The sequence below is a fragment of the Diospyros lotus genome, chromosome 1 (assembly GCF_014633365.1).
Source record: "Diospyros lotus cultivar Yz01 chromosome 1, ASM1463336v1, whole genome shotgun sequence".
NCBI lineage: Eukaryota > Viridiplantae > Streptophyta > Magnoliopsida > Ericales > Ebenaceae > Diospyros > Diospyros lotus.
This window is the reverse complement of record NC_068338.1, coordinates 37,715,392-37,741,257: the sequence shown is the minus strand read 5'-3', so window position 1 is coordinate 37,741,257 and position 25,866 is coordinate 37,715,392. Positions and strand designations below refer to the sequence as shown.

General features: G+C 37.4%; 1 protein-coding gene across 1 annotated transcript; it reads right to left on the bottom strand.

Annotated features, from left to right (window-relative positions):
* Positions 1-716: 716 nt before the first annotated feature.
* LOC127805747 (chaperone protein ClpB4, mitochondrial-like) lies at positions 717-24,143 on the bottom strand. The gene is made up of 10 exons (XM_052342510.1): positions 23,988-24,143; positions 23,825-23,890; positions 7,444-7,640; positions 6,107-6,161; positions 5,191-5,341; positions 4,176-4,484; positions 3,390-3,655; positions 3,220-3,310; positions 2,112-3,016; positions 717-1,197 (listed from the first exon to the last, which is right to left on the bottom strand). The coding sequence occupies exons 2-10, from the start codon at positions 23,870-23,872 to the stop codon at positions 901-903; spliced, it is 2,319 nt and encodes a 772-aa protein (XP_052198470.1). The 5' UTR covers positions 23,873-23,890; positions 23,988-24,143; the 3' UTR covers positions 717-900.
* Between the last annotated feature and the right edge of the window lie 1,723 nt (positions 24,144-25,866).

Sequence of the window (25,866 nt, the reverse complement as noted above, 5' to 3'; positions counted from 1 at the left end):
TTTTCAAATTATCACCCTCTGAACTCAACTTTAATGGTGATTACGGTGTTTCAACAAGAATAATGAGTTGGATAAGAAATTTAACGTTATAATTATGACTTGATTAATTGAAAAAAAAAATTGTAATTTTTAACTATTATGATTATTGTTTAATGACGTTCTACAATGTTTTTTTTTTAATTTTTTTCTAAATCATTATTTAAAAATTATATAACCATCCTTATCATCTTTCTTCTTTTTAACTCATGGTAAACTCATCTGTTAATAATAAAAAATTAATAGTTTCTAAAAATATTTTATGAGTATAATAAATTAAAATTTCATTTCAAAATTATAAATGACAAAGTTCAGTATTTTTTTTAATGTAATCTAATATTTATATATTCATAAAATACTTAGATGTATATTTAAAATTAAATCTAAAAGTGCATTAATTTTAAAAAAATATAAATATTCATAAAATATATAATTATAAAAGCGCGTAGCTGTGATGACATTGGCATTGCAGGCTAGGGGCAAAGCTCGCAGAAGGGTTTTATCAATTGTTTATTATTTCAAGCTTTCAGTCACTAATTTCCAGCTCTGACTTCTGTTTGGTTTTGTTTTCTATTTTGTAGCCGTTTCCATTGTGTCTCTTCTAGTATTTCACTATCTTGTGCTTACCTCACTAAACCCATATTCAGTACCGTAAATCTGAGTGTGTGTATGAGGTCATATCACAAAACTCAAAACTTCAACCAAAAATATAATCCATAACTACAACTTCTAGTAGGGCAAATCGCCCAACCAACCAAACAAGAATGAATTGTGATATCAATATCCTCTCAAGCTGAATGGGAAACAAAAACAACATAGTAACTAGTTCTATTTCGCATATATGTATAACTCACGCATGCAGTATCAGTCATTGGCAACCATAGCCTCGATTCCAGAGCTCTTCTCCAGCTTCTTGAGAAATAATCTATCTTTAGCCGATGGGGATACATCCGCATCAACTATGATAGAGTCCTCTTCTTTGAAGTCTCCTCTTAGGACTCCCATGGCAATTTCATTCTCAACCATTTGTTGTATCACTCTCTTGACAGGTACTGCTCCAAAGTTTGGATCAAAACCCAGTATCCCAATAAGTTCGACAGCTTCCTTTGTGTACAAAAGATCAATGTTCTTCTGTTTGAGCCTCTCTTTCACCCGATTCAACTGCAAATCAAAATAATAGCACTTTCACAAACTGATTTCCTTCTTAAATCTAAGACAACAATGGCAGACGGTAAATATTGTTGACTAGAATGTGCAAACTACAACACTTGATTCAATCTATAAAGAAAAAGGCAGATGAGATGTCCGATGCTCAAAACAATGATAGGCGTGTGCATCAGACTAGGTAAAGCAAACATGAACACATGTAACACATCCAACAGGTAAGGAGCGCTTAGCTAAAACTCCTAGTGATATGAGCATATATACAATTTAAGCTACAAAAAAACACGGTAGTTACCTATTACCAATCAGAGTAAACCTGGGTTTTCTAACCTAAATATTAAACTCCATCTGGGTAATTCACCTATGGTTGTGCATACAAAGGTACATACAATCACAAATAATTCAAGCATTTTCTGGATCCGTGCGGGGGGCCCATAATGGTTAATGCACTCAAAATTGTAGTGGAACCCTGCTCCATCACATTAACTAAAATTTTCTACCTAAAGTTCATTAGCTGAAGTTTGCATATAAATAAGAAAAGAATGAAGACATTGAACGATGAATAGACTTCAAGCGGAAAATATGACACATAAAGAATACATGGATGAAAAGTAGCAGTGAAATGAAGGTAAATGCTACACCCATAAACAAATTTGATAAATAACTATCACAAACTGATGTGGCACACAAATTCATAATAATCCTACCTAAAATTACCAATAAAGCTACTCACTACTATGACCAACTGTTAATTTTGAATAAAACTATTATAAATTTGTGCATGTCATCTCAGTTTGTGAGAATTGTTTGTCAAACTTGTTTGTGCGTTATAGCATTTTCCTAAAAAGAGTTTTAAGGCTTGAAGATGAAAAAATGATAAGACTGATGAATTTGCAGAGAAGCTTTATTACCTGAATCTCAGCAATTTTGCTGATTTCTTTGGAGTCGAAAGGTTGGAAAACAATGTATTCATCAATCTGATTCATGAACTCCGGTCTGAAAGTTTGCCTAGCCAATTCAATAACCTGTTTTTTCATCACATCATAAACAGCTTCCTTGCCTTCATGTGCACTTCTAAGAGTTTCAAGTATATAATGGGACCCAATGTTTGATGTCATTATTACAACACAATTTGTGAAGCTAACAGTCCTCCCCTGTGAGTCAGTAATCCTCCCATCATCCAACAACTGCAACAGAATTTTGAAAACATCACTATGTGCCTTCTCGATTGCATCAAAGAGTACAACGGAATAAGGCCTTCGACGGACTACTTCAGTGAGTTGACCCCCTTCTTCATAGCCAACGTATCCAGGTGGGGCACCAACCAAACGAGAAACTGCATGTTTTTCCATGTACTCACACTCACTCATATCAATTCTCACAAGAGCATTTTCTGTGTTGAAAAGGTACCCAGCCAGGGCTTTTGCAAGCTCAGTTTTACCGACACCAGTAGGTCCCATGAACATAAAGATCGCTATAGGACGGTTTGGATCAGACAATCCAGCTCTAGAGCGTCGAATTGCGTCAGCAACTGACTTCACTGCCATATCCTGGCCAACCACCCTCTTGTGGAGAACTTGTTCAAGCACGACAAGCTTCTCTCTCTCCGACTGCTGGAGGTTAGAAAAAGGTATGCCAGTCCACTTGCTTACAATTTCAGCAATATCAAGATCAGTAACCTCTTCCCTTAGCAAAGAACTTCCAGATTTTCGATAGTCAGCAAGGTTCCTTTCAGCTTCTTCTAGTTGGCGTCGGAGAGACATCAGCGTTCCATATTTCAGCTCAGCAGCACGATTGTTGAAAGGGGCTATATTTGCTGCAAAATATCAGAAGTTGAAGAAGTCAAACCAGTTGAAACTGTTGAGAATTTGGTAGAATAACAGAAGCTAAAAAGCTGCTGAGATTTTGAATTTCTGTTGCATGTTTATTTTAGGGACTTCTTATTGAGTTTGTTACATTTTCCTCTATAAATACATTCATAAGTTAATGAATGAATCATCAGTTTTTGCAGCCCATTACCTCTGATTCTCCTTTTCTGTAAAAGCTTCCAACAACGATTTAGGTCATATTCACATTCAGCAGCTTCCATCTCTAAGTTCACTCTGTCAATCTATTGCCAAAAAATAATGCAAGACATTAGAAAATGTTAGGACATTAAATGTATAATTGCCACGAGTACAATAAAGTACCTCCTCTTTAATTGACTGTATCCCAGTCCTGAGCACTTTCTCGCGTTCCCACTGCTCAGTTAACTCTTTTTGTTTTTGTTTAAGCACCTCGAGATCACTCTCCAGCTTAGTTAACATTTCTTTGGATGCTTTATCAGTATCATTCTTCAGAGACAGTTTCTCCATCTCCAGCTTTAGCACAGCTCTATCTATCTCATCCAACCCAGTAGGCTTAGAAGTAATTCCAATTTTTAGCTTTGCAGCAGCTTCACTAACAAGATCAATGGCTGAAATCAAGAAAGAAATATATGAGAATCAATGTCTGGAAAGGATAGCAAGTTCCTCTATAATAAATAAGAGCTTCTAAACAGAAGAAATGTATCCTTAGTCCACTAGAGGAGCAAATGGTTTAATGGGAAAGTGCATCTGGACCAAAGGAGAGCACACAATTTTAGAAGAAACTTATGGCAATCTGTCTCATTTCTTGTTTCATTTTTCCTTTCCTACTTTCTGGATTAGACAGGGCACAAAAAGATATCCATCTCAGCAGGAAGGTTCATGAGAACTCATGCAGTTTGCAAGAGGCCATTTCCTCCAATTAGCATCCATCTAAGCAACTAAACATTGTAAATTCGGCTTGGACAATTTTAACTTGGGAAGATCAAAGAGAAGCACTGACATTCGGTTGACTATGGACCAGATGCAAACATTTGATAATTTGATTCGTGTACAAGCATTGATAAATAGGAACATGAAAAACACCAGACTTCATGCTCCTGGATAAGGATAACACAAAGATACTATTACCTTTATCAGGTAAAAAGCTCTCAGTTATGTATCTATCTGCAAGAACTGCTGCTGAAACAAGGGCACTGTCTGATATTTTAACCCCATGATGCAGCTCATACTGTTCACACAATCCACGGAGAATTGATATTGTGTCTTCCACAGATGGCTGGCCACAGAACACCTGTTGAAATCTGCGTTCCAAACCTGGATCTTTCTCAATGCACTTTCTATATTCATTCAAAGTGGTTGCTCCAATACAACGGAGCTCACCTCGGCCAAGCATTGGTTTCAACATATTTCCAGCATCCATTGCTCCACTAGTAGCTGCTATGCAATAGACACAATTAAGACCAAGAATTCAGAACATACCAAACAAGAATTCAGAAGAGATTTATTATTTCCAAGGACTGATCGCCAAACAAATACTTCAAATTCTAGCTGAAATTGCCACATTCGGTTGGGGGGAGATCAGCCCTTATGTCTAAAGGTACAATAGTTCTACATTACAATTAACTCAATCATAAATCATGGTATCTGTAAAGTAGCTGAGCCATAAGTTTTCAGACATTGATGATCTTGTCAAAATCTTTCGGAAATTTTGACAGATACTGCCAACTAATTGCTCTTAATGTGGCTTAACAAGCATGTTTACACTACAAGATAGGGCCCTCATTATGATCACAGTATGAATCCCATCCTCTTACACTATTTCTTTCATTTCATTTTATATGTCTATATTATGCCTATATACCTTGAAAACTCTTAAAACCTCTGACATTCGTATGTCTGGGGACCTATTACTGTATTGAATTTGAAAACTGCAGGTTGTCACTCTACTGCTATTATTTTTATGGACAGAAACACAGATAATTTTGACCTATCCAAAAAATAAATAAATAAAAGAAACACAGATGATATTGGGAGGAAAGCCTTGAACATCAGACCAACAGAATAGCCACCAGCATCCTCTACTGTATGGATCCCATCAATAAAGAAATAATATCGGGAAGGAACCCTCCAAACAGATACTCACCAGCTCCCACTACAGTATGGATCTCATCGATGAACAAAATAATTTGTCCGTTTGAAGCTGTAACCTCCTTCAAGACTGCTTTTAATCGTTCCTCAAAGTCTCCTCGGAACTTGGCACCAGCAAGCAGTGAACCCATATCCAAAGAAATTAACTGTACAAAAAAAAGAACCTAATTATTGACAGGAAAAGGAAAACAGAAAAGTAAAATTAACCGCTGTAATTTGAGCTCCAAGTGCGAGGTAGAAAATGTTGAAATTTTTCTATATTTTTCTATAAATGGGCTACCACTAATTGGAATTTTGGATTGTGAAAAACAAGTTGACAAGACCAATAAAGCCCATTAAAGTGATCTAATAAAGTTTTTGAGCTTAGATCCATCTCAGCATTTCATTACGTGTGATATGAAATGGTATACAGAACTTATAAAATAAATATGAAACACAAACCAATTGTGCGACCGAAGGCCTGAACTCAACAACCTGATCAGATATATTTATAAAATAAATATCATTTTCTTAAACTCTCAAAGGAAATGTTGAATTTTAAACAAGTTTGACTTTGACTGTGTTCAAGCCTTAAGCAGCTCAACAAAACATCCATGTATCAATACATTCTGAGTCATTTAGTTGATTTTTGATTGACTTTTTTTCACAAACGTCATCATGATATAAACCAAGGGCAGAAGTTTAGCCCCTCCAAGAAAAGGTCATAAGGTAAATTCTTGAAGAAAGGTAGAGCCTAAAACCGCTGTAAATACCTACCAAATAATAATGCATGGGAGATCTAAACCACTGCAAATAAATTTCTTCTTCAATACTTTCCGCCCTCTAATAAGTTAAAGTACTCTAATTTAAAGGACAAAAGAAAGGAAATAAGTGAGGAAAAAGGAAAGGAAGAACCGAAGAGAATTTTCAACCTTCCGATTCAGTAAAGGTTCAGGAACATCTCCGCGGACAATTCTTTGAGCTAATCTGCAAGACATGTGAGTTATAGATGTAACCAAATCTGTACCAGCACATAAGATCTATGGAACTTCCAAGTAATATAGTCTGAACATCATGATTTGCATGTCAAAATTTTTTCCCACATGCCCCAGTTGATAGTCTAGTGGTGACAACAAGAATAAATATTTAAGCAACTTAAAAAAGTTTTCACTCATATCAACATATTATCCCTAATAGATATTCTCATTCCTATCACCATGTTGCATACCCTTGTTCCCCTTTCCTATAAGCTTCCTTAAAACTGGAAAAGTGGTTATAATAAATATGTATGAGACGGCACAGATGTGATAGATATGCAGGATTAATTTAATGCTTATCATACGAAAATTTTATAAACAACTATAAATCTTTTAATCTCCACTGTCTGATCTCCATCAAGAATACGTATTAGCAGCCACATTTTCATCAGTAAAAGTGGTCAGCATATGGAATGGTAGAATAATATAAGCCACTGATTATCAATGGAACTAAAGGTTTCTTATGAAATGCACCCCCCAAAAAAAATCAGTAATAATGTGGGAACCAAAATAACAATTCTAAAAAATTACTGCTTATCTAGAAATCTAATGAACTTCGCAAATAACCAACGAAGATTTGTCAGATCTTTTCAACTTAAATTCAAAATACTAGGTTATAATATAGCCTTACAAAAGTTGATAAAATGATTTAGTGAGCCCCCTAAACAGTAGAATCCATGTAGCCAACTCCACTGAGGTGTATTATGACTTGGTGGCGGTGGTGTTGCTGCTTGAAATCCAATGCTCAGTGTGAGAGTGAGATTAAGTTTACCATTAACTTAATTACAAGAAAATATCAATCTCAAAGTAATTCCTGAACTATTCTTCTCAATAGAAAGTAACCTCATCGCATGTACAAAAGTTCCATTCAACTATGCGAAGTAACCTCATCAGATGTTCAGAAAGTAATTCTTGAGTACTCTCGTCCAGAAGTGAGCTAGCCTTTCATTTTTCTAAGGTATACTGTTATCAAATTTAGAACCTTGTTAGACAACCGTTATTGAAATGACTGTAAAATGGATAAATGCTGGAATTAACATAACATGTTCTCCCAATGAAGTCATTTTAAAAAGATTTTGGTTGTTCAACCAGAAGATGGAATTTGTTAATATCGTACAAAAGGAATTAATCTCATGTACCTTTCCCCAGAGAATAATTTATAAATCATTAAAACAGGAGTTGCATTCCCAAAAAAGATGTCAGGTGCAGAAAATATTAAAGAGCGTGCATACCCTTCAGCAACGGCAGTTTTCCCCACACCAGGTTCACCAATAATGACAGGATTATTCTTTGTTCTCTTAGATAATATTTGGATACACCGCTGTATTTCATCATCCCGGCCAATAAATGGATCTAGTTTCCCTCGCCTAGCTAGCTCTGTCAAGTCATTTCCATAATTTCTCAAGTGCTTCATACTTGCCTTCAGGATCTACATCAAATAAAATAGATCACATAAGCAGAAAAAATCCATTCTCCAGACTGATGAACATTCAAAGAAGCAGAAACCAAACAAGCACAGTGACAATGATTCAAGCATAATCAGAGAGAAAAGAAAAAATATATACAAATTAGTTTAGACACTTAATACTTATAATGACATTTTTTTTTTTATAGAATGGACATGAATGCAAATGAGGAAAAATGCCAAAATCATTTGAACAAATACGGTACTTTGGTTATTAAAAAAAAAAATCTCTAGTGTTCAAAGATATCATTCAATTATTGCAGGTTTCACGTCTTTGTGCAATTCTCTCTTAAATGCCATGTCACATCCATCCTAAACTTCTTGTGGAATGGAAATGCACATAACCATTAAGCTTTAATAGGTCGGGTTGTACTCTGATCAATAACCATACAAAGATGAGACAAAAGATGTAGTGGCCCACTACCGGATAGTCCCGCTAGCATAGGATATCCGAAAGGAGGTCATCACAAGTGTGATATAGAACAATAACATACAACACCATAATACTATCCTTAGATAAACTCAGCGGAAGCTAACATAAAGGTTTACAACATCTTAGACCATAGTCTAAACAAAATGAAATACAAGGGCACTAACAAATTTTACAACATAAAATTTCCTCACACTTGCCCTCATCACAAATGCTAACATAGACCATCTAATTTGGAAGGTCTCTGTACACTTCTAACCCTGGGCTTTAGCCCCACTGGGCTCGCCCTCAACCACTGCTCTACTTGTACCTGGAATGACATGAGAGTAAACAAGGTGAGCCACAAGGCTCAGCAAGTGTATTTATAAAGCATGGAGATATAGAATCAAAGGCAGGGATAATCAAGATAGAATAAACAACTCTATGAGAAGATATTAGTATAACGCGACTCATAAGTTCTCCGTTTACATTAATTTCCCATGCCGTGATTATTACATATATTATGCACTCGTTCCCATGCTCATGCATATGCACCAATAGTAGGGAATTTTTCCGCATAATTCTCAAGGCTCTCACGGCCTATATATATATATATATCCATTCATGAATATATATGCATCATGAAAATACATCAACAAATGATAACAATTTGAGCCACGCCTTCTGGGTTGATGGCCACCTCACCCGCGTCAAGCGCTCATAGGATATCCTTTCTCATCCACAGACTTAGCCGTCGCGCAAAATAATAGGTGCGCAAATCAGTATAATCATGCATCACATATGCATATCCCCATTTCATGTCAATCCTCAATGATTAAGAAAAATCTCAAATCATGCTTAACATGCACAATTACATAAATTAAAGTGTGCACTATCTTATGATCACAGGGTAAATTTTAATACATTTATTTACTCATACTTATAGAAATGCCCAAACCAATATTTACGGTATATTTTTATCCCAATAATAATCGCAAGGAATCAAAATTTATACATGCAAGAAACACTAAATCTTGCATTACACTAAACCCTAATGAATAAATGTCATTCCTTAAGAAATGTAGGGTGACACAAAACCCTATTTAGATTTTTGCAATGTTCAACAAGAAAACGAATTAATATTGCAAGATTTATCGAAATAAGGAAAATAAAACCCTTTTATCCAACAATGAGGGTTATCAAGAATAATTCAAAAAAATAATGGAAGAACTATACAAAAATCATAATTTTAAACGTAGGAAGGATAGACTACATAGGAAGAGTTGAATAACAACATATTTCAGAAATTTCCAGATTCTGGGCAAGAATTTACAAGGATACTGTAGGCTCAAAACACAGCCAAAAATTCTAAAAAATTTACCAAATGAAGATTATCAAGTCTAGTTTATACAGAAACAAACGGATCTTGAATCGGATATAACCACAGAGAGTTATACCCTAAAGAGTACAACAAGGTCAGTTTACTCGAAAGCAGTAAAATTTTCAGATCTTAGCAGGGATTTACAAGGCTATAACATGATCAAATCTTAGTAAAAAAATTTGATTCTTGTGTCTAAAATGAAGCTTAAGATGTCTAGTTTACAACCCAACAAACGGATCTCAATTTGGATATAAACACAAGGAGTTATAGACCAAAGAACATAACATGGTCAGTGAATCCGAGAATAAGAATTTAAGAGCAACAACTTAAAAATGAAGGAAACAAGCCTTCTAAGATGGAAACAAGGTTGAAGAACTTGCATTAAAAGATAATCAAGAGAAGAAGAACTTACACAATCATAAGGAGAAGAAGAAGAAGAAGATCTTGCGTATGAAACAAGAAGGAAGGGAAGTTGCCTTAGATGGTTGCAAAATCCAAAGAGATGAAGACACCCTTCAAATTGGAAATTCTCCACTTGAAGCTCTAATGAAGAAGAACAATGGAGGAAGAATAGACAATCGGGAGAGGGAGAAGAAGAAGGGAACAAGAAAGTAAGAAGAAGAAAAGGAGGGAAAAAATGTGGGAGACTTGTCTCCCAACTCCTTTCAATCCATCTCCCTTTTAATTTTCTCTAATTTGCCCTTCATACTAACACACACAATTCACATATCTCTTACCCATTTTGGTCATTTTACCATTTTCTTAATCTTTTTTCTTTTTAATTAAGATACCATTCTCTATGCCCATAGCCCAAGCCCAAGTCAAAATATATATATAGCCCAATCCAACTAAGGCCCAATGGACTTTTCTTGAGAATTGGGTTCAACCCAATTCATTTACACTTAAGATTTAATTATTTATCAATGGTCTAATTCAAATAAGGCCCAAACCCATTTAGCCCACAACTTTGAGACTTTTTCACACCAAATATTATTTTTATTAATTTACCCACATTACCAACTCATATAATATTTTTAACAATTAATTAATAAAGGCAACAACTCTAATGTGCAAACTAAAATACCCATAACACCTAGACCCACTAACGGGTCGTTACAGTTTCTCCCCCCCTTAAGGGAATTTGGTCCCCCAAATTCATACCTAGTCAGTCAAATAGCCGGGGAAAGAGACGTATCATCTCATTCTCGAGCTCCTAAGTAGCCTCATCTGGAGAATGACGTTGCCACTAGACTTTAACAAACGGAATTGACCGATTTCGCAACACTTTTTCTTTTCGCTCCAAAATGCTAACAGGCATTTCTTCATATGAAGCATCCTCTCTAACCTCTAAAGCTCGATAATCTATCACGTGTTGGGGGTTTGACACATATTTCCTCAATATAGATACATGAAAAAAACATTGTGCACCCCCAACAACTGAGGAAGTAACGTTAACTTGTAAACCAAGGATCCACTCTCTCCAAAATCTCAAACCGCCCGATATAGTGAGGATTGAGTTTCCCCAAGACTCCAAATCAGCACACACCTATCATGGCATTACCCTAGTCCATACCTCGAGCTTAACGAAGTATTCACCACACCACTCTCATAACTAGGAATTATTTCATGTTCAACAAAGATAATGAGACTTTTCTTACTACCCGATGTCACTTGCCAACTAGGGTCACTTCCCTTACCTAAGAATTTTCATTAGGCAACCCCTCTGAAATAGGTTGCACCCGATCCTCAATTCTACCTTGCTTGGCTTTCTCTTGGTTGTCAAACCCTATAATGAGTGAGTGGTCCTACCATTTCACCATCTGGTTGTGGAACCTTTAACCACAATCCTCACCACGCCTACCATACTTACCACAGGTCTTCGTTCCCTGCCCATTTGCACAGTCACTTTGTTGTCCTTATGCACCCGGTGGATCAACACCTAGTCTCACAATTGGGCTGCTCCCACAAGGACACACTCGGTCCCAACACGAGTTCTCAACAGCATAGCTCGGGTCCGTCACTGCTTACCTCACACCCACAACATGACTTCTAGCCTTTGGTCCCACATCCACCACCTCAAGCTATCATGGTTACACCAACATCCTCGTAACGACTTTTTAACCAAGATTACCAACCTAGCCTCAATCATCTTTGTTTAAGCTACAATCTCCATATTCTCAAACTTATTGGGCTACCTCGATATTCGTGCCTCACCTTGAAATAAGCGCATCATCTTGATTTGCGTGCTAACTTTAAAATTTGCACAAGTCACTTCATCTTAAGCCCCGAAGCACCTTTGACTGAGCCTCAAAGCACTTCCTTGGTATGTGTGCCTTGACCTTGAAACGCATGCAAATTCTCGATTCTCGTGCATCACCTCAATTCTGGTGCACTATCTCGATTTTTGTGCACTGTCTCAAAACACGTGCCCGAACCCTTTTTTTTTCCAAAATCTCCGAAATATTAGTAAATCTCCATTTCCTATTTTCTAGGAATTTTTCCCATATATATATATTTTTAAGGATTTTCTGGTATATATATATTATATATATTTATATATATATATATTTTACATATATATTATTATTGTATATATATATATATATTTTCCATTTCTCCTTCCTTCTCATTCTTCTCCCGAATTCCCTTCTTCTTCCTTCTTCCTTCTTCTTTCCTCTTCTGCAACGCACAATTAGGGCAACAGCCACCGTGCACAGCCTCCATCGGCCGTCTCCACCATAGCCATCGCAGCACCTGCGTAACCAGCAGCCGCAAGCCACCGCGTGACTTCCTCATGCCCTAGCCGCCGATCACCATCTTCTTCTTCCTCTTCCTTCTCTCTGCAACTCACAAATCGGCCAACAACAACCGACCGCGAGCCTCGCCACCACCTCCGACGGCCGCCATCGCCGGCTCGGCAACCACCCCAGCGTTGCATCGCCATCGGCCGCAAGCCATCGCTTGGCTTCCTCACGCCTAGTCACTGATCACCAGCTCCTCCCAGCCATCACTGCCGACACAATCGGCCGACACCTTGGCCAGATCCGGTCACGCAGTCACCGCTGCTTACTCCCTCGCTCGGCTTCCCTCAGCCGCCACAGCGACCCTCGTCGCCTCTGCAACTGCTGCCATATCGGGGTCGATTCGACCCAATCGGTCTGACCCGACCCGACTCGGCACGACCCGACCCGATCTAACTCGGCCCGACCCAACCAGATCCGACTCGGCCTGACCCGACCCGATCCAACTCGGCCCAACCCGACCAGATCCAACTCGCTTCAGGTTTGACCCATTAGATCTGACCCTTATCTAATTTGACTTATCAGATTAGATCTAACCCATATCTGATTTGATCCATTCAATTAGTTCTAACACATATCTGATTTGCTTAGATCTAGCCAAATCCATATCTATCATGCCAAGGCACAACACAATAAACCCCCGGTCTCGATGTGGTGCCTGTGTAGTCTTAAATAGAGGATGTCATCCACAGTGCATTTTTGCTCCTTACTTTCGTTGTGAGGGTGGTACTGCTCATTTTGCTACCGTTCGTGAAGTTTTTACTGTCAGAAATGTCGTCAACCTCTTGACTCCGTTTTCGGTAAATGACCGATTTTGGGCTTCCGATACACTTCTCTTTGAAGCTCAAGCCCGGCTTCAGGATCCTGTTTATGGGTGTGTATCTCACATTCTTGCTCTTCAGCAACAGGTTAGTGAGCTGCAAGCCTATCGAGCTTATTTGCAAGATTCACTATTCGCATATTATTCTTCGCATCCCCAACTTGTTCCTCCATTTGATCCAAATTTCAACTAGAGCTCTAGTCCTCCCACCATCCCAGAGACTACTCTACCTCACCCTGGCGAAACGAGCAGCAGCCAGATGCCACTCTCGGATGACCTTGATGAGCTAGGTCCAGTCATCTTTGGTCACCGCCGACGTCCTTGAGCATTGGCACATTATCAGTTTTTATGGTTTGCCCCCTCTTTTTTTTTTTTTTTTTGACTGTACGGCTTGATCTCTTGTATTATATTTGAACATATGGAATGAATGTTATGTTTTGAGTACTTTAACATTTCATTTCCTTGTCCTTCCCTCGATAGCATATCAATTACAAACAAATTATATCAACCTCTTGCAATTTTTAATAATTAATCACATCGAGGTAAATGATATCGAATCTTAATTGTCGTCTCATTCGAAGATTGGAAATTTACATCTTAAGTCAGGCTACACAAACTTCTGAACCGCCGCGCCATGCTAGTGGCACTACCATGACACTACAATCCCCACGGAAATTAGGCTTAGTCCAGACATAACCTACAGTTCACTCTAGATCTTCGGCGTTTAATCGTCTCTACAACAGACTGGTTACCTCATATAGAGGGTCACGGTCCCTCAACATGAGCTAACCTAGTGGCCACCTCCCACCTGCATTCAGTGGTCCCTAGCATTAAACCCGTCACTGATAGGCATCACCTGTAGTATTATTTCATGCTAGAGCCATTCCTCATTCCGTGGGTTTCACTCTCTATGGACATCTTGAGACAATACATGGTCTCAATATTCGGCGAACCATTTCATCACCTCTTCACTGCTATAAAGGACTTAACCCCTCATTTTCAAACACAATCAAATTACCTTTTGAACGTTATCTTAGCTTAACTTCATTCAAACCACTAAACACACCCTTAACTCTACTTGTCATTCCTATGTGTACAAAGACTCCTCTCATCCCAACTTTTGCTCTTATAACCTACCAATAATCCCCCGTCCAGTGTCCTCGGTCCAGTACCCCTAGCCTGTGGCTAATACACGATCACTGGTCCAGTACCCCCAGCCTTAGGCTAGTACACGGTCCCAACACACGGCCCGGATTTCTCTAATACCAAAACTGTAGTGGCCCACTACCGGATAGTCCCGCTAGCATAGGATATCCGAAAGGAGGTCATCACAAGTGTGATATAGAACAATAACATACAACACCATAATACTATCCTTAGATAAACTCAGCGGAAGCTAACATAAAGGTTTACAACATCTTAGACCATAGTCTAAACAAAATGAAATACAAGGGCACTAACAAATTTTACAACATAAAATTTCCTCACACTTGCCCTCATCACAAATGCTAACATAGACCATCTAATTTGGAAGGTCTCTGTACACTTCTAACCCTGGGCTTTAGCCCCACTGGGCTCGCCCTCAACCACTGCTCTACTTGTACCTGGAATGACATGAGAGTAAACAAGGTGAGCCACAAGGCTCAGCAAGTGTATTTATAAAACATGGAGATATAGAATCAAAGGCAAGGATAATCAAGATAGAATAAACAACTCTATGAAAAGATATTAGTATAACGCGACTCATAAGTTCTCCGTTTACATTAATTTCCCATGCCGTGATTATTACATATATTATGCACTCGTTCCCATGCTCATGCATATGCACCAATAGTAGGGAATTTTTCCGCATAATTCTCAAGGCTCTCACGGCCTATATATATATATATATCCATTCATGAATATATATGCATCATGAAAATACATCAACAAATGATAACAATTTGAGCCACGCCTTCTGGGTTGATGGCCACCTCACCCGCGTCAAGCGCTCATAGGATATCCTTTCTCATCCACAGACTTAGCCGTCGCGCAAAATAATAGGTGCGCAAATCAGTATAATCATGCATCACATATGCATATCCCCATTTCATGTCAATCCTCAATGATTAAGAAAAATCTCAAATCATGCTTAACATGCACAATTACATAAATTAAAGTGTGCACTATCTTATGATCACAGGGTAAATTTTAATACATTTATTTACTCATACTTATAGAAATGCCCAAACCAATATTTACGGTATATTTTTATCCCAATAATAATCGCAAGGAATCAAAATTTATACATGCAAGAAACACTAAATCTTGCATTACACTAAACCCTAATGAATAAATGTCATTCCTTAAGAAATGTAGGGTGACACAAAACCCTATTTAGATTTTTGCAATGTTCAACAAGAAAACGAATTAATATTGCAAGATTTATCGAAATAAGGAAAATAAAACCCTTTTATCCAACAATGAGGGTTATCAAGAATAATTCAAAAAAATAATGGAAGAACTATACAAAAATCATAATTTTAAACGTAGGAAGGATAGACTACATAGGAAGAGTTGAATAACAACATATTTCAGAAATTTCCAGATTCTGGGCAAGAATTTACAAGGATACTGTAGGCTCAAAACACAGCCAAAAATTCTAAAAAATTTACCAAATGAAGATTATCAAGTCTAGTTTATACAGAAACAAACGGATCTTGAATCGGATATAACCACAGAGAGTTATACCCTAAAGAGTACAACAAGGTCAGTTTACTCGAAAGCAGTAAAATTTTCAGATCTTAACAGGGATTTACAAGGCTATAACACGATCAAATCTTAGTCAAAAAATTTGATTCTTGTGTCTAAAATGAAGCTTAAGATGTCTAGTTTACAACCCAACAAACGGATCTCAATTTGGATATAAACACAAGGAGTTATAGACCAAAGAACATAACATGGTCAGTGAATCCGAGAATAAGAATTTAAGAGCAACAACTTAAAAATGAAGGAAACAAGCCTTCTAAGATGGAAACAAGGTTGAAGAACTTGCATTAAAAGATAATCAAGAGAAGAAGAACTTACACAATCATAAGGAGAAGAAGAAGAAGAAGATCTTGCGTATGAAACAAGAAGGAAGGGAAGTTGCCTTAGATGGTTGCAAAATCCAAAGAGATGAAGACACCCTTCAAATTGGAAATTCTCCACTTGAAGCTCTAATGAAGAAGAACAATGGAGGAAGAGGAGACAATCGGGAGAGGGAGAAGAAGAAGGGAACAAGAAAGTAAGAAGAAGAAAAGGAGGGAAAAAATGTGGGAGACTTGTCTCCCAACTCCTTTCAATCCATCTCCCTTTTAATTTTCTCTAATTTGCCCTTCATACTAACACACACAATTCACATATCTCTTACCCATTTTGGTCATTTTACCATTTTCTTAATCTTTTTTCTTTTTAATTAAGATACCATTCTCTATGCCCATAGCCCAAGCCCAAGTCAAAATATATATATAGCCCAATCCAACTAAGGCCCAATGGACTTTTCTTGAGAATTGGGTTCAACCCAATTCATTTACACTTAAGATTTAATTATTTATCAATGGTCTAATTCAAATAAGGCCCAAACCCATTTAGCCCACAACTTTGAGACTTTTTCACACCAAATATTATTTTTATTAATTTACCCACATTACCAACTCATATAATATTTTTAACAATTAATTAATAAAGGCAACAACTCTAATGTGCAAACTAAAATACCCATAACACCTAGACCCACTAACGGGTCGTTACAGTTTCTCCCCCCCTTAAGGGAATTTGGTCCCCCAAATTCATACCTAGTCAGTCAAATAGCCGGGGAAAGAGACGTATCATCTCATTCTCGAGCTCCTAAGTAGCCTCATCTGGAGAATGACGTTGCCACTAGACTTTAACAAACGGAATTGACCGATTTCGCAACACTTTTTCTTTTCGCTCCAAAATGCTAACAGGCATTTCTTCATATGAAGCATCCTCTCTAACCTCTAAAGCTCGATAATCTATCACGTGTTGGGGGTTTGACACATATTTCCTCAATATAGATACATGAAAAAAACATTGTGCACCCCCAACAACTGAGGAAGTAACGTTAACTTGTAAACCAAGGATCCACTCTCTCCAAAATCTCAAACCGCCCGATATAGTGAGGATTGAGTTTCCCCAAGACTCCAAATCAGCACACACCTATCATGGCATTACCCTAGTCCATACCTCGAGCTTAACGAAGTATTCACCACACCACTCTCATAACTAGGAATTATTTCATGTTCAACAAAGATAATGAGACTTTTCTTACTACCCGATGTCACTTGCCAACTAGGGTCACTTCCCTTACCTAAGAATTTTCATTAGGCAACCCCTCTGGAATAGGTTGCACCCGATCCTCAATTCTACCTTGCTTGGCTTTCTCTTGGTTGTCAAACCCTATAATGAGTGAGTGGTCCTACCATTTCACCATCTGGTTGTGGAACCTTTAACCACAATCCTCACCACGCCTACCATACTTACCACAGGTCTTCGTTCCCTGCCCATTTGCACAGTCACTTTGTTGTCCTTATGCACCCGGTGGATCAACACCTAGTCTCACAATTGGGCTGCTCCCACAAGGACACACTCGGTCCCAACACGAGTTCTCAACAGCATAGCTCGGGTCCGTCACTGCTTACCTCACACCCACAACATGACTTCTAGCCTTTGGTCCCACATCCACCACCTCAAGCTATCATGGTTACACCAACATCCTCGTAACGACTTTTTAACCAAGATTACCAACCTAGCCTCAATCATCTTTGTTTAAGCTACAATCTCCATATTCTCAAACTTATTGGGCTACCTCGATATTCGTGCCTCACCTTGAAATAAGCGCATCATCTTGATTTGCGTGCTAACTTTAAAATTTGCACAAGTCACTTCATCTTAAGCCCCGAAGCACCTTTGACTGAGCCTCAAAGCACTTCCTTGGTATGTGTGCCTTGACCTTGAAACGCATGCAAATTCTCGATTCTCGTGCATCACCTCAATTCTGGTGCACTATCTCGATTTTTGTGCACTGTCTCAAAACACGTGCCCGAACCCTTTTTTTTTCCAAAATCTCCGAAATATTAGTAAATCTCCATTTCCTATTTTCTAGGAATTTTTCCCATATATATATATTTTTAAGGATTTTCTGGTATATATATATTATATATATTTATATATATATATATTTTACATATATATTATTATTGTATATATATATATATATTTTCCATTTCTCCTTCCTTCTCATTCTTCTCCCGAATTCCCTTCTTCTTCCTTCTTCCTTCTTCTTTCCTCTTCTGCAACGCACAATTAGGGCAACAGCCACCGTGCACAGCCTCCATCGGCCGTCTCCACCATAGCCATCGCAGCACCTGCGTAACCAGCAGCCGCAAGCCACCGCGTGACTTCCTCATGCCCTAGCCGCCGATCACCATCTTCTTCTTCCTCTTCCTTCTCTCTGCAACTCACAAATCGGCCAACAACAACCGACCGCGAGCCTCGCCACCACCTCCGACGGCCGCCATCGCCGGCTCGGCAACCACCCCAGCGTTGCATCGCCATCGGCCGCAAGCCATCGCTTGGCTTCCTCACGCCTAGTCACTGATCACCAGCTCCTCCCAGCCATCACTGCCGACACAATCGGCCGACACCTTGGCCAGATCCGGTCACGCAGTCACCGCTGCTTACTCCCTCGCTCGGCTTCCCTCAGCCGCCACAGCGACCCTCGTCGCCTCTGCAACTGCTGCCATATCGGGGTCGATTCGACCCAATCGGTCTGACCCGACCCGACTCGGCACGACCCGACCCGATCTAACTCGGCCCGACCCAACCAGATCCGACTCGGCCTGACCCGACCCGATCCAACTCGGCCCAACCCGACCAGATCCAACTCGCTTCAGGTTTGACCCATTAGATCTGACCCTTATCTAATTTGACTTATCAGATTAGATCTAACCCATATCTGATTTGATCCATTCAATTAGTTCTAACACATATCTGATTTGCTTAGATCTAGCCAAATCCATATCTATCATGCCAAGGCACAACACAATAAACCCCCGGTCTCGATGTGGTGCCTGTGTAGTCTTAAATAGAGGATGTCATCCACAGTGCATTTTTGCTCCTTACTTTCGTTGTGAGGGTGGTACTGCTCATTTTGCTACCGTTCGTGAAGTTTTTACTGTCAGAAATGTCGTCAACCTCTTGACTCCGTTTTCGGTAAATGACCGATTTTGGGCTTCCGATACACTTCTCTTTGAAGCTCAAGCCCGGCTTCAGGATCCTGTTTATGGGTGTGTATCTCACATTCTTGCTCTTCAGCAACAGGTTAGTGAGCTGCAAGCCTATCGAGCTTATTTGCAAGATTCACTATTCGCATATTATTCTTCGCATCCCCAACTTGTTCCTCCATTTGATCCAAATTTCAACTAGAGCTCTAGTCCTCCCACCATCCCAGAGACTACTCTACCTCACCCTGGCGAAACGAGCAGCAGCCAGATGCCACTCTCGGATGACCTTGATGAGCTAGGTCCAGTCATCTTTGGTCACCGCCGACGTCCTTGAGCATTGGCACATTATCAGTTTTTATGGTTTGCCCCCTCTTTTTTTTTTTTTTTTTGACTGTACGGCTTGATCTCTTGTATTATATTTGAACATATGGAATGAATGTTATGTTTTGAGTACTTTAACATTTCATTTCCTTGTCCTTCCCTCGATAGCATATCAATTACAAACAAATTATATCAACCTCTTGCAATTTTTAATAATTAATCACATCGAGGTAAATGATATCGAATCTTAATTGTCGTCTCATTCGAAGATTGGAAATTTACATCTTAAGTCAGGCTACACAAACTTCTGAACCGCCGCGCCATGCTAGTGGCACTACCATGACACTACAATCCCCACGGAAATTAGGCTTAGTCCAGACATAACCTACAGTTCACTCTAGATCTTCGGCGTTTAATCGTCTCTACAACAGACTGGTTACCTCATATAGAGGGTCACGGTCCCTCAACATGAGCTAACCTAGTGGCCACCTCCCACCTGCATTCAGTGGTCCCTAGCATTAAACCCGTCACTGATAGGCATCACCTGTAGTATTATTTCATGCTAGAGCCATTCCTCATTCCGTGGGTTTCACTCTCTATGGACATCTTGAGACAATACATGGTCTCAATATTCGGCGAACCATTTCATCACCTCTTCACTGCTATAAAGGACTTAACCCCTCATTTTCAAACACAATCAAATTACCTTTTGAACGTTATCTTAGCTTAACTTCATTCAAACCACTAAACACACCCTTAACTCTACTTGTCATTCCTATGTGTACAAAGACTCCTCTCATCCCAACTTTTGCTCTTATAACCTACCAATAATCCCCCGTCCAGTGTCCTCGGTCCAGTACCCCTAGCCTGTGGCTAATACACGATCACTGGTCCAGTACCCCCAGCCTTAGGCTAGTACACGGTCCCAACACACGGCCCGGATTTCTCTAATACCAAAACTGTAGTGGCCCACTACCGGATAGTCCCGCTAGCATAGGATATCCGAAAGGAGGTCATCACAAGTGTGATATAGAACAATAACATACAACACCATAATACTATCCTTAGATAAACTCAGCGGAAGCTAACATAAAGGTTTACAACATCTTAGACCATAGTCTAAACAAAATGAAATACAAGGGCACTAACAAATTTTACAACATAAAATTTCCTCACACTTGCCCTCATCACAAATGCTAACATAGACCATCTAATTTGGAAGGTCTCTGTACACTTCTAACCCTGGGCTTTAGCCCCACTGGGCTCGCCCTCAACCACTGCTCTACTTGTACCTGGAATGACATGAGAGTAAACAAGGTGAGCCACAAGGCTCAGCAAGTGTATTTATAAAACATGGAGATATAGAATCAAAGGCAAGGATAATCAAGATAGAATAAACAACTCTATGAAAAGATATTAGTATAACGCGACTCATAAGTTCTCCGTTTACATTAATTTCCCATGCCGTGATTATTACATATATTATGCACTCGTTCCCATGCTCATGCATATGCACCAATAGTAGGGAATTTTTCCGCATAATTCTCAAGGCTCTCACGGCCTATATATATATATATATCCATTCATGAATATATATGCATCATGAAAATACATCAACAAATGATAACAATTTGAGCCACGCCTTCTGGGTTGATGGCCACCTCACCCGCGTCAAGCGCTCATAGGATATCCTTTCTCATCCACAGACTTAGCCGTCGCGCAAAATAATAGGTGCGCAAATCAGTATAATCATGCATCACATATGCATATCCCCATTTCATGTCAATCCTCAATGATTAAGAAAAATCTCAAATCATGCTTAACATGCACAATTACATAAATTAAAGTGTGCACTATCTTATGATCACAGGGTAAATTTTAATACATTTATTTACTCATACTTATAGAAATGCCCAAACCAATATTTACGGTATATTTTTATCCCAATAATAATCGCAAGGAATCAAAATTTATACATGCAAGAAACACTAAATCTTGCATTACACTAAACCCTAATGAATAAATGTCATTCCTTAAGAAATGTAGGGTGACACAAAACCCTATTTAGATTTTTGCAATGTTCAACAAGAAAACGAATTAATATTGCAAGATTTATCGAAATAAGGAAAATAAAACCCTTTTATCCAACAATGAGGGTTATCAAGAATAATTCAAAAAAATAATGGAAGAACTATACAAAAATCATAATTTTAAACGTAGGAAGGATAGACTACATAGGAAGAGTTGAATAACAACATATTTCAGAAATTTCCAGATTCTGGGCAAGAATTTACAAGGATACTGTAGGCTCAAAACACAGCCAAAAATTCTAAAAAATTTACCAAATGAAGATTATCAAGTCTAGTTTATACAGAAACAAACGGATCTTGAATCGGATATAACCACAGAGAGTTATACCCTAAAGAGTACAACAAGGTCAGTTTACTCGAAAGCAGTAAAATTTTCAGATCTTAACAGGGATTTACAAGGCTATAACACGATCAAATCTTAGTCAAAAAATTTGATTCTTGTGTCTAAAATGAAGCTTAAGATGTCTAGTTTACAACCCAACAAACGGATCTCAATTTGGATATAAACACAAGGAGTTATAGACCAAAGAACATAACATGGTCAGTGAATCCGAGAATAAGAATTTAAGAGCAACAACTTAAAAATGAAGGAAACAAGCCTTCTAAGATGGAAACAAGGTTGAAGAACTTGCATTAAAAGATAATCAAGAGAAGAAGAACTTACACAATCATAAGGAGAAGAAGAAGAAGAAGATCTTGCGTATGAAACAAGAAGGAAGGGAAGTTGCCTTAGATGGTTGCAAAATCCAAAGAGATGAAGACACCCTTCAAATTGGAAATTCTCCACTTGAAGCTCTAATGAAGAAGAACAATGGAGGAAGAGGAGACAATCGGGAGAGGGAGAAGAAGAAGGGAACAAGAAAGTAAGAAGAAGAAAAGGAGGGAAAAAATGTGGGAGACTTGTCTCCCAACTCCTTTCAATCCATCTCCCTTTTAATTTTCTCTAATTTGCCCTTCATACTAACACACACAATTCACATATCTCTTACCCATTTTGGTCATTTTACCATTTTCTTAATCTTTTTTCTTTTTAATTAAGATACCATTCTCTATGCCCATAGCCCAAGCCCAAGTCAAAATATATATATAGCCCAATCCAACTAAGGCCCAATGGACTTTTCTTGAGAATTGGGTTCAACCCAATTCATTTACACTTAAGATTTAATTATTTATCAATGGTCTAATTCAAATAAGGCCCAAACCCATTTAGCCCACAACTTTGAGACTTTTTCACACCAAATATTATTTTCATTAATTTACCCACATTACCAACTCATATAATATTTTTAACAATTAATTAATAAAGGCAACAACTCTAATGTGCAAACTAAAATACCCATAACACCTAGACCCACTAACAGATCGTTACAGAAGAAGTATAGGTTGTGAATATTTACTTCCAGTTATGTTGTTCTTTACTTCATGCTTGAGTGTCTTGGTTGCTTGCCTGCCTTAGAACTCTAGCACATACGTTTAGCTCTTGCTCTCTCACTAACCAATGCGGAAGAGATGTCTTCTAACCTACCCACAACTAAGTGCACCTTAATAACGGACATCACAGCAAATATATAGTAAAAGTTAAGGACCTTCCTAGGATTTCATACAGGTCTTTCTTTTTTAAGAATCCTTTTCACAAATTCCTAGTAGACATTCCCTCCATCAAGAGACCTCTTGAAATTTCCCATAAGTTCAAGAAATATTAATTTCTTACAGGTTGAAAGAATCTTGCAAATCCAATTGTAATTTAAAAAAATAAAGTTTGTCATAAAAGATTATTAAAATTAAAAGAATAAATAAATGCATTCTTAAAGAAGATATGGTCATGGATTGATATAACTGGGGACGAAACTTACAGGTCCAAGATTTTGAATGCACTGACGAAACCCCTCACCCCTTCCCTTGGCCGCCTCGTCTCTGCTCTCTCTCCCCTTCCCATGGCCGCCGCTCGCCGCCTTCCTCTCGCCGGCGGCCATGGGAAGGGGAGAGAGAGCAGAGACGAGGCGGCCAAGGGCGAGGGGTATTTTCGTCAAGTTAATTCCATGAGAAGTAGACGGACTTACCGGTTCAAGGCAATGTTGAAGAGCTAGTTTCTGAGCCTTTTCATCCATATACAAGCCCTTCCCAACCTGCAAAAACAAAAAGAACAAACAGATTTACTTCACTACTTAACTGTTATTAGTTGTTGCAGTTAGAAGTTTTTTATTTTGGTTACGAAAAGCCCACCGTAATGCTGCAGTTTCTGGTGGCTCGAGAGAGCGGGCGGCGAGACCCAACCTTGTGAGCCGTGAAGTGGAGGAGGCTGTTGCGTGACTTTTCGATTCTGTAGAACTTGAAGCAGGCTTGGCTTGGGATGGGAAGCGTGGGAAAGGGGCAAGAACTAAAAAGAAGGGCAGGGCGATGATGTAAGGAGGCGGTGGCGGACAGGCGAATATATATTTAAATTATAAATCAAAGATATTTGAAATTTATTTATATATTAACAAAATAATAAATGGTAATTCAAATAGTGATGGAGATCAACCCTTCTTAAATATCTAAAGTTTTTAAATATTTTTTATTATAATTTTTAACATATAAAAATAAAAAAAATAAACACCTTCAATGATTAATTGATCCAATCATAATTTTTTAAAAGATTAATTATTTTTTTACGAATCAACTTTTACATTAAATTTAATTAATTTTCTAACTAATTCGTCTTTATTATTAATTAAGCAAGCTTAATTATTAATTAAATTATTTTATTATTTAAGTAAACATCTAATTTAGTGTATCACTACGAGCTAAACTTAAGATTTTTAAATCATAAAAGAATAGAAATAATATTATCACTAACTCAAAATTTATATTCATTTAAGATTTATTAAAAATAAAAATAAATTATAATTACCAAATGTCAAGCTATATCTCTAGTTTCAATTGACGAGCTTGTGCAATGATTTATAGGGCGAAAAAAATTAATGGTATATTTGTAAGAAATTAATTATGTTTAATTACAAAATTATTACAAATGTTCATGGTTTGAAAATGTATAAATTATAGAAATTTGTGCACTGATAATCTAGTCAATTTTTAAGTAAAAAATAAAAATATTATTAAAACGTTAAATTTGTAGGCTCCTATCTACACACTAGCTCTTTATGAATTTCGACAATGGAGAAGGTTACTAGAGAAGGAGATGAGAGAGACCGATGGAGTTTTAAATATTTGAAGATAAATTTGTCTTTTAATATGGTTAATAAAATAAACTATCAACAGTTATAAAATTATTTAGGGTTACTAGTATCACGCTACAACACCTTATTATTTTTTATTTTTTTTATATTTGTGTCTTTATAACTAATTAATCATGAAGATAGATAATTCATAATGAAAAAAATTAGATCAGAGGCTATAACTAATTGATAAGAAATATAATATAGATATTAGATAAAAAATAATAATAAATGAGAAAAAAAAATAAACAAAATTAAAATGTTCTTTTAATTTTTTTTTAATGTAGGACAGTATTTTTTTATTATTTTTAATAATGTATATTATGATTTTTTTTTCAAATTTTAAGAGTGTCAAATATAATTCATTCATAATAAAAGTGTAAGGACAGTTATACATTCCACATGCATGATAAATGTGCACAAAACAATTGAATCTTATCACCATGTAATTTAGTAATGTTTAAAAAATTGAATTGGGATAGCAAATAGAAAATATATGAGATTTTATACTTTAACAGTTTTATAGTATTAAATTAAAATATATTTATATGACATAAATAAATATATATTAAATAAAATTATGATATAAAATTATAAAAAATTAAAATTCTTATAATTCTTAATAAATTTTAAAACGCCTTCACAGATTAATTGATCCAATCACGATCTTTCAAATGATTAATTAATTTTTTGCGAATTAACTTTTGCATTGAATTTAATTAGTTTCCCAACTAATCCATAATTAATTAATGACCTATAAAAATTTCATTTTGGGTAAGCAAAAAAATAAATAAAATATCAAAATAGAAAGTGAAAATGGGCGGGAAAAATTTTTAACGGCTGTTTTGTTATAATATATATATAAATTAAATAATTCTATTATTTAA